At 36.3% G+C, this 14,315-nt stretch overlaps 2 protein-coding genes across 3 annotated transcripts; both read right to left on the bottom strand.

Annotated features, from left to right (window-relative positions):
• Positions 1-2,787: 2,787 nt before the first annotated feature.
• On the bottom strand, positions 2,788-4,527 carry LOC141630757 (protein PLANT CADMIUM RESISTANCE 2-like). Its single transcript, XM_074443516.1, has 4 exons — positions 3,992-4,527; positions 3,697-3,768; positions 3,370-3,582; positions 2,788-2,877 (listed from the first exon to the last, which is right to left on the bottom strand). Exons 1-4 carry the CDS (start codon positions 4,314-4,316, stop codon positions 2,795-2,797), a joined length of 693 nt encoding a protein of 230 aa, XP_074299617.1. The 5' UTR covers positions 4,317-4,527; the 3' UTR covers positions 2,788-2,794.
• A 1,032-nt stretch (positions 4,528-5,559) lies between these two features.
• Positions 5,560-9,667, bottom strand: LOC141643144 (RHOMBOID-like protein 9, chloroplastic). Of its 2 annotated transcripts, none has more exons than XM_074452182.1 (7): positions 9,553-9,667; positions 8,666-9,064; positions 7,215-7,389; positions 6,860-7,025; positions 6,523-6,693; positions 6,121-6,275; positions 5,560-6,020 (listed from the first exon to the last, which is right to left on the bottom strand). In XM_074452182.1, exons 2-7 carry the CDS (start codon positions 9,000-9,002, stop codon positions 5,741-5,743), a joined length of 1,284 nt encoding a protein of 427 aa, XP_074308283.1. In that variant the 5' UTR covers positions 9,003-9,064; positions 9,553-9,667; the 3' UTR covers positions 5,560-5,740. The 2 variants fall into 2 exon arrangements, with proteins under 2 accessions (XP_074308283.1, XP_074308285.1); XM_074452184.1 differs by having other exon boundaries at positions 6,860-7,022; positions 9,553-9,663.
• Positions 9,668-14,315: the final 4,648 nt, after the last annotated feature.

The following is a 14,315-nucleotide window of genomic DNA, read 5'->3' as shown; positions in this document are numbered from 1 at the left end:
TGTTGTCCGCAATTTAATGTATAAGTGTTAGTGTAGCTTAGAATTTACTATGTATTGACGATATTTGAATTTAATGTATAAATGTTGCCGCAAATTAAACTCATCCAATTTTACATAATCCTTGCAAACCAGATTATACCAAATTCCAGATTTTTACACACTACTCTCTTATACCGATTGATAGATCAATATCACAAATCGAAAATACTTTCAAGAATTCTTTATTGTCATTCCTCGACGTCCGTCATCTTGACAGATTTCGAAATTGTTCTATTAGATTGTTAGATATTGAGTATGCACGAATAGGAATTGACAATAATGAAAACCGCACCGAATCGCTATGCTTTCCTAATAGAACAATTCGACCCTTACTTTAGTGCCTGGGTTGTATTGAACTTTCTATTGAGATAAGACGGTTGCCCTCTGTATTCGGCACAGAATACAGAGATATAATTAAGAAGTATTTTTGAGTAGTTTGTTATATGTTCCTTGATGCAGTAGAAGATTTCGTTTCACTGTAACGTTTCCTTCTCATCCCTTTGTCTATTTATAATAACAAAGGAGGGTATAGGGAGATGTATTTCTGAAGAGTCACAACTCTTCAGAAATTCCGGTTTCAATTAATTAAAACTCGAGTAATTTAATTACTATAAACCTCCGTCATAGTTATTCGAACCGAATAACTATACCGTAATTCCGTAAATAATTATGCAAGTGTACACTCCGTACTTCCCGAACTCACATTATATTATTTAGAAATTACCCATCTACGAACCAATCTTAATTTACGCTAAATGAACCGGTAATTACTCTTAAATCACCAACATTATGATGATGGGAGTAGCAAGCTCAATCATTCTTATGCCCTTCTCGAAACAAAGGGGCTGTATATATGTACTCTCTTTGTTAATGATTTTAGATGAACTCAAAAGTCAGAAGCACTTCCGGTGGACGATTGACAGCTCTGATTCATTTTACGATGCCTTTGCTATCCACTAGATTTTAGAAAACAAACACAATTGACATAAGAAAAGGAGAAGATGAGTTATTAACGAGACAAACCCCACCGATCATGGCAACCGAAAAACGCTAAAACAATTTTGTGAGCGGTGATTTTTCGGGCTATTTACTTTCAAAAATACTAAGCTAATCACTCAAACAAAGGGGTATATTTTATAAGGGAAGTGAGATGAAGAGAATGGTGGTGGTAGTTCGTGTTTTGGTGGTCGGAGTAAGGAGAACAATGACGACCAATGAGCATGTATGGTATCAAAGGCAATAACATCTACTCGCTGTTTCAGACAGCGAGAGGTTAAGTTTATTAAAAAAAAAAATTAAATTTCGTATGTTGTGATGACGTGGACCCATTCCTTGTAAATACTTTGAAAAGAGCCCCACATTTATAAATATTTCGGATTTAAACCCCATTTAAGAAAAAAATTCCTTTTTCTCCCTTCCATCCTCCTCCTCTCCCTTTCCCTCCATCTTTTAGACCATCCCCAAGCAGAAGGTCACCTTAATCGGGTCACCAAAATTTTTCCTCTTAATCACACCTTATTAATCTTGACCCACTTTCACCCTCCCAAGCAGAAGGTCACGACTTAGGTCACCAACCCAATCATTTTTCACTTTCCAACATTTTCAATCATTTTACACATTCTCTACCCACCAAAACCTCTCTCTTACTTTTTCAATTACAATTTACTAACAAATTATAAATAAGTTAATTATGTAAATATCTTAATAAATTAATAAAATATGATAAGTATATTAATTTTATTTCGTACATTAGAAAAAAATATATTTTAAAATAACAATGTTAAAATTTTAAAAAGTGAAAGACGATTTTAATAATCTGACGGCTCTAGTTATATCCAACATAATAATTGGAAAAAAAAAAAAATTAGTAGAAATGGTAACAGACGGCTAACACCTCCCCCAAATAATCCCTTCCCCCAAACCATTATACCCCAAAACCATTATACGTTACAGTACTTCTCCCCCTTTTTCTAAATCAACATCATCTTCATCATCTTAAATCCTTCTAATTTACCATTATCATCATCAACCATTATACCCCAAACTATTTACCATTGTCATCATCCTCCGTTCCTTCCTCAAATAATCTGTAATTTTAATTTATATGGCTTACAATCAAAATCAGTCATTTATTTGTATTTTTAAAAAAAAAAAAGGTTCCAAAATCAGTCATAACTGAGTTTGTTCAATAGGTAATTTTAAAAGCGACTCAAAAAAAATATGCTTGTATTTTATTTTATTTTGCTATAGTATGTAATCCTAATTTTTCATATTAAAATTATCTCCTTTCTTTTGGCAGGAGAAAGGGAGGAGTATTGCTGCAAAATTACAATTTGCAGGCGTCCTTTTTTTTTCCTCTTTCATATGTGTCCAGCAACCAACCAGATGATGCCACATACAAGGTCACCACCAATGTCACCAATTCTTCTTCAAGGTCACCGGGTGACCCTGAGTTATTCAAGGTCACCAAATTACCACCTTATTAGTCTTTAATTACTGTCATTAGCATGACCCAACAAGGTCATGACCCAGTTGGTGACCTTGCTTGGGCATGGTCTTAGTATCCAAACGCACCCTACAAATAAATTACCAAGATGTCTAATAACAAACACCAAGAAGACCAAATAAAATTAGACCACCAACAATTACAAGAGGTTTATACATGCAATGAATTGTCTGGTAAAGCTTAATACATAAAATAAGTACACCCAAAATTACAAAAGAATAGATACTCCGTAGATAATTGCCCGACAGTCTAGCGGGTCATACCACCTTGTACAATGGGTGGAGTAGTAACACCCATTCCCCTGTTCATTTTCTCCATGTTCCCATGCCATCCTAGTGTTCCAAAATAAAAGTTGAATTTCAATAACAAAGAAAATGTCAATCATCTACTCCTTCTGACCTTCTATTCCGGTTGATAGTTTACGTTTACGTTATTTTGTGAATAAAAATAAAGTCAATGTAAACTATTGACTATAACTAAAGGAGTAAGTTGCAATATTATACTCCCTACAATAAAATTCAACTTAAACTTGTGCATTTTAAGTGACTGAGTCAGATAACTAAATTTTGTTTACAAAAATAGTAAGGTTGAGTGTTGAGGCCAAAAAATGAATTGTTGTTATACATATGTCTCATTCTACAATAATTCTCAATCTTCGTTGTTCGTGGATCGTAAATGTTTGAACTTGAGACGTTATTATGGATTATAGTAACTTTCACAAAAACGAATTTTTATTGTTAGTTTAAAATTTTCATAGTTTTAGGGAAAACGGAAATACTGTTAGGACTCATCGATCCACCATTAAAATTAGTACGAGTACGTACCAAGGGCAACTTGGTAACCACGACGTTCTAGCTCGCGATGTTCTTGGCACAAGGCACAGTAATGGCACCAACAATGGATGCAAAAATCATCAAGATTATTTTGAGGCATCCCATATTGTAGCTTCATCTTGCTTCTATACATGCATGTGTATATACAATGAAGCCCCGTTAATAGGGCTATCACCGTATATAAAACTCCATTTGTTCCACAGGCTGCCATTTCAAATTATGGTCCATAAATAAGAGTAACCAAAATATATAAATTATAAATAAATATTAAGAAAATTGAGATTATTATTAAACGAAGCTTAATTAGTAATGACTTACATGATGTTCCCCTATCAATTATCTCTGAGGTTTGTCCGAAAGTGATGCATGGACACCACAATGTAATACAACCTGTTAAATAATAAACCAACAAAAAAAACTTATATTTCCCGTTTTGGATTATTTTATTATTTAAGATTATATTAAATGTGAGTATGGTCGTGTTGAAACTCGGTAGTACCCGATGATATGATTTTTAATCTTTGGAAAAATTTATAAGCTTTATACATAATCCAATTACAACAAATTAAATTAGAACAACGACAAATTGGTGTAATAAGCCAAGTGAACTTACAAGTAGGGGCATCTTCGAAACAATCACATAGACCAGTACTCCAATGGCCTTGAGGAAGGTTGTACCCTACAGGTTGAGGGTAAACTTGGGGCAGCGGCTGAAGTGGAGGCACTCCCACGGGATGAGGATGTTGCTGTGGTGCGACTGCCTGATAATAAACAGGCGGTGTACCCGCAACATAATAACCTTGTGGTGCACCGGCTTGATAGTAACCTGGTAGTGGTGGTAGTGCGCCAGCTTGATAATAACCAGGTGGTGGTGCGCCCGCCTGGTTAGGACCGGGTGGTGTACCCGCGGGAGCTTCCGTTGGTGGCTGCTGCTTCATAATAAAAATATGCAATTTACGGGGTGATAGATGAATTATTGTAATACATTAACCTATGGTGCTTTTATAGCATGATCAGTTGATCACCTAAACGAAGACAGTCTTTGAACATTTCCTGCTTAAGTAAATGAATTAAACTTTATATTAGAACAATTGAAAAGGTATAGGCTATATTAATGTAATTGATCATATTTTGTGGAATTGGTGGTGATTTAGAGAACTAAAATATTTTCTTCTAAATTAGGTCAAAAACACATAAAATTTGAGCTTTTTTTTTTTTTTACTTCAATGTACTCGTATAAAATCAGTAATTAATATGCTATATATATGATCGGTATTGTTTTATACAGGTATCACGATTTTACGATATCTTCTATGCCTTATTTATCGATAGTAATAAATAAAGTTCACAAGCATTATAAAATTGGAAAATGAAAGGGCGCCACCGGGTGACACCCAATTTGGACGCCACCCTCTCACATGGGGTGAGTGGAGACCCCGTCAATTAAAAATGGTTGTGAGAGGGTGACACCCAATTTGGGCGTCACCCGGTGACGTCCTATCACTATCTATAAAATTTACTTGTACAACCATCTGAGTGTAAACATAATTAATGCTAGTTAAAACGACTTAGAAGTGGTCCACCACGAAATCACATCGAGCAATTTTCTGGACATGATCAATCTTTCATTATGTACCACCCAAACTATAGCAGAATCAATAAAAGTAACAACAGGAAAGACGGAGTATAGAATGTGTCTCATAATTTGGTTAATAAATTTCATCTTAATCTAAATTTTTAAGAATGTCACAAAAAATGTATAAATGATAATAAGGGTACGAATTAGGTAACTCAACGGGATGAATTTATTTAAAATAAAATTGAAAAGACTAATTTTAATAGCTGGGACAGAACATAGTTGACATATAATTTCAGAAGATTTAAGTTTGACATGGTACAAATAATTATGAAGAGAGTAAGACATGAGTGGTGCGCCATGTTGCCCTGTGGCATTATTTTACATTTGACGTTTCTATGTTCTTGTTTGAGTTTGGTGACCCAGTTATCTAGTTGGATGTGTACTGTCCAATGTCAAAAATATGAGATGTCATTGACTTAGCTCAATTTTAGTCTATCAAAGTAAACAAGACTTGATAACTACGAGTAAAATAATGGAATACGTAAATAAATGACATTGGAGATTTGAGATGATGCTCAAATTGGTTACCATGACACAATATAGAAGTCAAAAGGCCAGAAAGTTTTGCAATCTATCACTTTATACAACACCTTAACACACTTGATCCAAAATTGTACATGGCACATATGACCTATGGTATTAAATTTCGGTACAAGACTTGATCCCGAAATCAGTTATACGGGTATGATCTCGAGCGTTATATTACAAAAGCTATCAATACCGCTAAAAAGGAGACTCGGTAATCTGGACAAGCTCTTCAAGTTCTAGCGAGTCAAGTGGAGACTCCACGAATAAAAGCAAAGAAGTCAAAGCAGAAACAAAGAGAGTAAAAATGAGTAGTGATTTACAAGGACTAGCAGGGTTTCTTCTAAGTGTGATTTCTTCTTTCATTCTATTGCCTATGCCATCACTACATGCACTACTTGATGCATCATCTATTTCTACAACTGGGCTTGCCAAATACCCATATATGATTCCTGATATTGCTGCACCCAGATTTGTCCTGTCATATATATACAACTAACAATGATTAACTTATAATCAATAATAAAACCGTTTTAAAGCAGACTTGCTAGCTAGTTGTAAGAAAATGAGCAACATACCAATTGTCAATAGGCCCAAAGTTTGCTAGAACAAAGCTAAAAGTTGTAGCAATTACAGCCTTTTGAAACATGCTTTCGAAGTTTTGTTTCCCGGATACGTCTTTGTTTTGGGCTTGATAAACGAGCCACGCCCCAATAACAGCAAAAACTGGTCCCTGATATTGTACTTGAATCAGTTGGTACAATCAACAGTGTATACACTGTAAGCATATATGATAAAATATAATTCTTTGGAACTAAAATTTGCAACATCTAATTTTTCAATTGTATTACTGAACTGTCCACTTCCTAAAAAAACTGCTGGTTATATTGCCTTCGAAACATTGAATACTAACTTTCTACAGCTAAAATCGCGTGTAAGATAAAATTATATAAATAATGAAGGAAGTCGAAAATCCTTACTGATCCACCAACAGTAGGGTCAGAAGTATGAAGAAAACTTGTGAAATTTCCTGAAATCCCTCCAAGTACAAAAATTAAGAAGAATGTAAAAGCTCCATATCCTTTGCAAACTTGAGGACCGAAAGAGAGAAGGGCCCATGAACTAAGTCCAACGTGCAGAAGTCCAGCATGCTTCATCAATTAAACCACATAGTTTAGTTTAGGCATCTCACTTCATCAACCATATAACAAGTTACAATTGATGAATACTTAAGCCTGGCCGAGATAACCCGTTTGCAGTAAACGTTTCACAAAAACATTTTCAGAGGTGAAATGATAAAATGAACAGAGGATGTACCAGAAACATGGGTGTCAAAAGTCTCCACCATTCTCCGAGCATGATCAAATCATTAACCTTGGCGCCATACATCAAAGGCAGTGACCAGAGGTTATTGTCAGAATTCTTAATAGGGCTTGCTATCTCGAATAGAAACACCGCGATATTCATTGAAATCAGTATACTTCTGCAGGTAAAAAGAAACACATAAGAAATCACTGGATTAAGTTACAAGCATGCAGTTGGTCTTCTGAAGTAGCTTATGCACCTCATTCAATCATACTTTAATCAAATGTATAGAATTGATTAGAATTGTACTACGTTTATATTCAACATAAAATAGATGTAATCGAAGATTAATGATAAAAGAGCTTACATCAAGTATAGATTTGCACCGTCTTTCACAGTAAACAAAGAAGATGATTGGGATGATTCCCGGGTGTAATCCCTCCTTAACTCGGTCACATTTTGATATGTAACGGTTGAGTCTTCAGTCATTCTCGACGGTTTTTTATTAGTAGTAAACTGTAGACCATCCTCTGATTTTGTATCTACACAAACGAAAAACAAACTTCTGATTTCATTTAGTCCCGATAAAATCTTACCGGACTTGAAAATTCAGTACGACCTACTTTTTTAGCCAAAAACGTAAACTTTATTCGTGGTTCGAAAAAAACAAAATCCAGAATAACAACAAATTAAGCAGAGTTAGGACTGGACAACATCCACATTTTTTATTCAAAAGTTACAAAAAACGTGTATTTAAAGGATGTAAATTAATCCAAAATTCCAAATTCAAACATAATAGATTATCATAAAGACTTCGGGAGTAGTATTTGCTTATGCGCGCTCAACATGAACTTATGATGCATGACTCGTTAATAACAAGAGTTAACTCAAGTGGTGACTGATGAGAGCTCTCTTACTTCAACCGTGAGGTTGGGGTTCGATTCTTACCCGGGACATATAACATATTGTGCTCATTTGAACCAAAAAAATATGCATGACGCGTTTATATGACAAAAATATTAATGTATATACGTCAATAATAAAAAAAAAAAAAAAAAAAAATTCACGTGGTACCCTTAAACTTTGCCATTTTTCACGTGGTATCCAACTTTTTAAATTTGTGCACATAATATCCTTGAAATTTGATTTTCAAGCACAACGTGCCTTTTTATCGTTTTTAAAATTTTCAATTGGTCATAAATTATTTACCAGAAATCGGAATTGACTAATTTTTTTTTTCAAATTGATTATCTCTTCGAGATCTATAGATTGATAAAACGAAAATGGTCATTCGAAAATTTAAGATCGAAGATATGGTTGATTTGAGATTTTCGTTAAAAAAAACCTATAAAATGTCAGTCGACGATTTTTTTTTCACAAATCGTAGATTATGACGAGATAATCATTTTAGGAAAAAAAATTGGTCGATTCAGAATTCCGGTCTAGGAGTTATGCGCAATTGAGTTTTTTTATAGCGACAAAAAGGGTATGTTGTGCATAAAAATCAAACATGAAGGGTATAATGTACACAAACTTAAAAAGTTGGGTACCATGTGCAAAATGGAAAAGTTCGAGGGTACCACGTGAATTTTCCGAAAAATATAATATTAAAAATGATAAAATAAAAGGCGTGATATTAAAAATGATAAAATAAAAGGCGTGAAACTTATCATTAATCCGTATTTTGACTCTAATTAAAATGAGATGGCACCACCAAGTGGTACTGAATTTCAGTTTCACCGTACCCCTCTCACATACAATACAATACGTAGATTGAACCTTATGTAGGGGAAATTAAGAAAGACAATGTTATATTACCTTCTTTAAGTATGGCTATGTATCTTTCCAAAGACTCTAATCCCTTGCTTGCTTGAGCTTGACGACATTGATCTTCAGCCTCGGAGATAATATCATCCCCACCTTCCGACGACTTGGAGGCGTAATACAAAGGACATAAAGTATCCTTGTTTAATCTATATGTTCTTACCTTGAAACATTTTGTAGTAATTTTGTTATTCTTTGCTCTTGTCGAATTGTCAGCATGAAACTCAAAACTGATTAATCTTCTAATATTTTCCTTGCAAAAATGGTTTCTTGGTGTTGTAGAGAAGCAAGTTGAAGCATATTTTCTTGTTAATGGTAGAACCGCATCCATTTGATCCTTGTTTATGATACAATCAACCAAACTTCACGCCTTTTGCATGGAGGACTTCTTACCTAATCATTACAAAAATGTACACATGTTGAGCTAATTTACATAGTATGAACTATGAAGTGGTCAGACCTTTTCGCATGCACAAATTAACTTCTCACAAAATGTAAGTGGAAGAGCAAGTGAATTGCAAGTGACAGAAGGGTTGTGAGACGTCACAAGTGAAACCTTCTGTTTCGCTTGTTATATGGACTTCAGACAGCGTTATTTAACGCGTTGGAGAACATAAAAACATAAATGAAATTATATTACATACAGGATTATTATTTAGGTAATCGAAAATAAAAGAACCATTCTATATATACCATATAAATTAAATAAGAATTTTGGATGGTCATTGTTGGGATTACAGAGCAATCTTATAAGAAATTTAAAAAAAAAAAAAAAAAAAAAAAAAAGGATACAAGAGAGTAGATACCAAACATATGAAGACAAATTCTCATTTAAGACGGAAATATCGGGATGAACGAATAGATAATATATTATACAGTACCTGGGAAAATCATAGAACAAAAATGAACAAAGAGTTCCAGTAAGAGTGGGATTGAAGTACACAAAATATTCAGTTGGACAGAAATTGGAAGTTCCATTAAATGTATTTATGTGTTGTTTTTTGGAGTTATTGTTAATGTCATTTTTATTAGATATCAAATGGGTGATCTTCTTATCCATAAGGGCCACTGGGCTACTGCCACGTGTGGGTCATATTTTAGCATTAGAAGTTGATTGACTGGCAGAGATTTTTGTTGGGCCCTGCAACTACGTGTCCTTGGCCCATGGCCAATTGGGCCCAAGTTTGACTAAGTTCGACCACTTGTGGATTAATGAGTTAACGACTATGACAAGCAAGCAAGTACATTTAAGTCGCATTCGTTTATCTGGTGGATTGGTGGTTGTGTGACTTTGAGTGTTAAGTGGAGGAGAGGCTCAAGATGTTGATTCAATGTTATGTATTCTCTCATTAATGAAGAACATATAAAGTACAATTAGTCTTGCTGAAAACGGGTCGGAGTAAGTGACGGGTAATGTCACTCACAAAATGAATAGGGGGGACAAGGTGGGGGCACCTCCATGTGCTTCCCTCTCTCCTCTATTTGGGTCATTTGTGAGAGAAAATGGTATCAGTCACTCCAAAGTGACGGATACGTGCCGTCACAAATGAGATTTTGTGTATAAAGTATGAGACTATGATGAGGCAAGGCACAAACTAGATACACAAGAGACCTAGACTAATGTAATTTTATCATTCTACGATTCGATCCACTATTCTACGATTTTACGATCCGAAAACATTTGATCGACCATGATCCTACGAGGCTACGATTCTATCCATAATTGTAAAATCTTACGATCCTATTTATTTGAAAATTTCTAAAGGTAGGATCATAATACAATCCTATGATCCAGTTCTATCCTAAAAATATAAATACACATTTTTGTATAATGACATTATAAATATAAATATCGTGTAAATTGTAAGAAATATATTCAAACGGCGATACTAAAATTATTAATTTCAATCTTTAATGGATCAGTATTAATAAATAAGTGTTTTGATATTCAATTATAAGAGAAGACATGAAGAGCTAAAGGAGAGTCACGAAAAAGAGCAAACCCCATTGAATGTGTACTATCCAAATAGCAAAGCAAGCGCTTTAGAGCCTACTATTTGGGGGATGTTGGCCGATGCATAAATTTGAGACAACTTATTAACACCAAATGCAACATTGGGATGTGTTAGAGATGGGTATTACAGGCCATCAACTAGTGCGTGATACTCAGTAGGATCATCTAATAGAGAACCATCGTCAAGAGTTAATGAACGGAAGCATCAAAAGGGGTATGGTACTGACTGGTTTAGTACTAAGCCATTTTAGCACGGGTGATCATGTCAACGATGTACTTTCGTTAAATAAGGAAGAGACCATGACCATGTGTCGAACCTCAACGTCAAGGAAATAGGAGAGGTTACCTAAATCTTTGAGTGAAAAATGAACCGAGAGAACTTGAATGAAGTACAAATTGACAAAATCATAGTGGAAGACTAACTTGTAACAATAATATCATCAACGTAAACAAGAACAAAAACAGATGCAGTACCATGGAAAATACATAAGGAGGTGTCAAGAAACGGAGTTTGTGAAACCAACACTGACTAGGTAGTTGTGAAGCTCGATATACCACGCCCTATGGGCTTGCTTGAGGCCATATATGGCATTGCGAGGAAAATAAACATTATTAGTAAATTTGGGATCTTTAAATCCCGGGGCTTGTGACATGTAAACCGCTTTGGTGATTGGAGAAATGCGTCATTAATATCAAGTTGACCGGGGGGGGGGGGGTGGGGCAACATTGGTTAACGGCAAGAGAAAGCATTGTTTGCACTCTAGCAAGCTTTATGACGGGGCTAAAGGTTTTGCAATAGTCACGTCGGGTTGTTAGTGGATGCCCTTAGCTACGAGACAAACTGTATGTTTATGACGGGGCTAATGGAACCATCGGGGTTGTAACCCATTTACAACCAACGACGTTATAAGAAGGTGAAGCGGGAAAAAGATCCCACATATTATTGGTAATTAGGAGAGCATGAAATTGGGTGGACATGGTTGCAAACCGGACCAGGTTTTGCATTGCTTAGGTAAGGGTAGTGGGTTCAGAGGGTCTTGGGCAGTGACATTGAGCTTCTGAATGGGTTTGTAGATGTTTTGAGGCGCACAAGTTTGATAGTGGAAAGTAGGAAGGAGTCAGGGCAGTGGTGGAGGGGGGACGAGGAAGGGGTGGCAGGAGAAGTAGGGGTGGCAAGGGGAAAATGAGGCAGGGTGGTAGGTTATGGGTTAAATGAGGGAGATGAGGAAGTAAGGAGAAGCACTGTGATGGAACACTATCCATTTGGGTGGGGAAAGGAGTGTGAAGATTAGTGAACTTAGGGTCATAAAATGGGTATATGTGTTCAATAAAGCGAACATGACGAGAGGCATAAACACGATTTGTGGAGGAAAACAAAGGTAGACATGTTAAGTAGGAGAGTATCCGACAAACACAAGCAATGGATCTTGCGTCGGTTTATACTATGAGATGTGCAAGGGCAGAGCCATGGATAACAAAGACATCCAAAGTTATGGAAATTATTAAGTTTGGGAGGTAAGTCAAAGAGAAGGGAATAAGGACTAGTGTTGTGAAGGGTGAGAGTAGGGATAGGATTAATGACGTAAATTATGGTATAATGTGGAAAGGTCGGTGTCTACAATGTGCCGATGATATCAATTCGCAAAGCCATTGTGTTATGGGGTGTGATGTGGAAAGGTAAGGTAGAAGATATTATATATTTTAAGCAAGAAGGGGAGTCCATTTCTGAAATTCACCACCGTTATCCGAATAAAAGAGTAACAATGGGTTTGAAAAACTTTTTTTCTACAAAGCTTTAAAAGAACTAGTAAGAGACGATACATTAAACGGAAATTTGTCTTATAAATTAAGCGAGAATTACAATGACTAATATTGGGAATTGAAAAACTAAGGAAGAAAAAATTTGCTTTAATTTAAAATAGGTTAAGACGGGTGTCCAGCAAAACAGTGATGTAAGTTCCGCCTTTGAGAGAGAAGGTATATGGAACACCCCATACACCAAGGTATCTTACCAAGGCCACCCTAGCATACCTAGGTGCTACCATCTCGGTTGCCCGAGGTAAAGTATATCAAATAGACCATCCAAGAACATTTATTAAAAGATACCAAAACTTTTTAATCAAAGTACTACTCAAAGTTAAACCAAAACCCGGTTTAAAACCAAAGCAACCAAAAAGAAACTAGTGTTTAAATGTGAGAGGAATCTAGCCAAGAGATCGGTGGTGACTCGACCCCATCCAAGACCCGCGAGCTACATCCACAGCCATTACCTACTAAACCAACTGCTCACGATCCCCGAATGGATCACCACAGTTTTGAAAACAATAAACGGGGTCAGTCAACTTCATAACCAAAATAAGAAATCACAAACACAAACCAATACTCAATCCTATCCAAACTGTAGTAACCATCCTTCAAACTCCAATAGTAACGAGTAACCGACTACACACGAAAGTGTGTAGCCTTTCCAGGTTACCCATCGTAACAGGTAACCCTCGTAGCCAGTGGAGACCGCAGCCGTACCACCTAAACTCCGCTTATCGCAAAGAGCGAATCCATATCATTAATGTGCACATCCCCCTTATGACGGGAGCCACAAGAGGCGAACATGAGGTTGGAACCATCTCCCGAAAATAGTCCCAAAACAACAGTACCAATCAATAATATAATCTCAACCAATCTCAATCCAATGAAACTTGTTATACAATCAATAACAATCAGTCTTATATCAATTATACAATCAACTGAGTAGAGAAACCCTACCTTATTCGCAAATTCCGAAATCAACAACAACAACGATGCTAGAATTGATCTTCTGGGAAATCGTCACCTAGCAAATAATAATCAAACAATACCATATCATAAACCCTCACTAATCAACCTTTACCCCCATCCTAACCCAAATTAGGGCAAACTCCAAAAGACAACTACAAAGTGATTAAGAAAGCGCTAGAGACTTACCGGCGCTAGAGACTTACCGACAAAATCGGTATGGAAAAGGAAATGTAGACTCGCGATCGATCAAACTAGACTTGGGAGTGATGATTAGAGGAGTGGTAAGCGTTGAAGTAAAACATAAAAGACTCGATTTTGGACAGAAATTATGCTTGAAAACGGTTGCTCAAATGCTAAGAGTTGAGTGAATGGGATATGAATTAAACCAAGCACAAAGTGTAATACCCAGGATGTTTAAGGACTTTGTTGACTGACTCTGTTGACCAAGACCGACCTTGGGGAGGAATGGGGGAAGGACCAGACTTAAAACACGTATTTTATAGGATGACCTACTCGACCTAGCAGAGGCTACTCGGCCGAGTATCTTCAATACTCGACCGAGTAGAGCCTACTCGGCCGAGTACTCTGGTACTCGACCGAGTATGGTCTTTCTTTGTTGACGCGTTAATATAAAACGCAAGTTCGCGAGATTTATTTCATTTCCCATTTCCTCGACAGTTCCTCTTTCTCTAACCCTAGCCTGCCTCCCTCTTCTATCACCCATTTCTACACACTCTCATGAGTATAGGCTAAACCTTCACCATAGGAGGGACGGGATTCACCTAGGAATGATGGCGTGCGTGGTTGTCGTCTGTGTCGCCGTCGAGGCGTGTGTTAGGTAAGTTTCTGCCTTGT

This window comes from Silene latifolia, chromosome 2 (genome assembly GCF_048544455.1).
Source record: "Silene latifolia isolate original U9 population chromosome 2, ASM4854445v1, whole genome shotgun sequence".
Taxonomy (NCBI): domain Eukaryota; kingdom Viridiplantae; phylum Streptophyta; class Magnoliopsida; order Caryophyllales; family Caryophyllaceae; genus Silene; species Silene latifolia.
The sequence above is the reverse complement of the archived record's forward strand: the minus strand, read 5'-3'. Positions and strand labels throughout refer to the sequence as shown.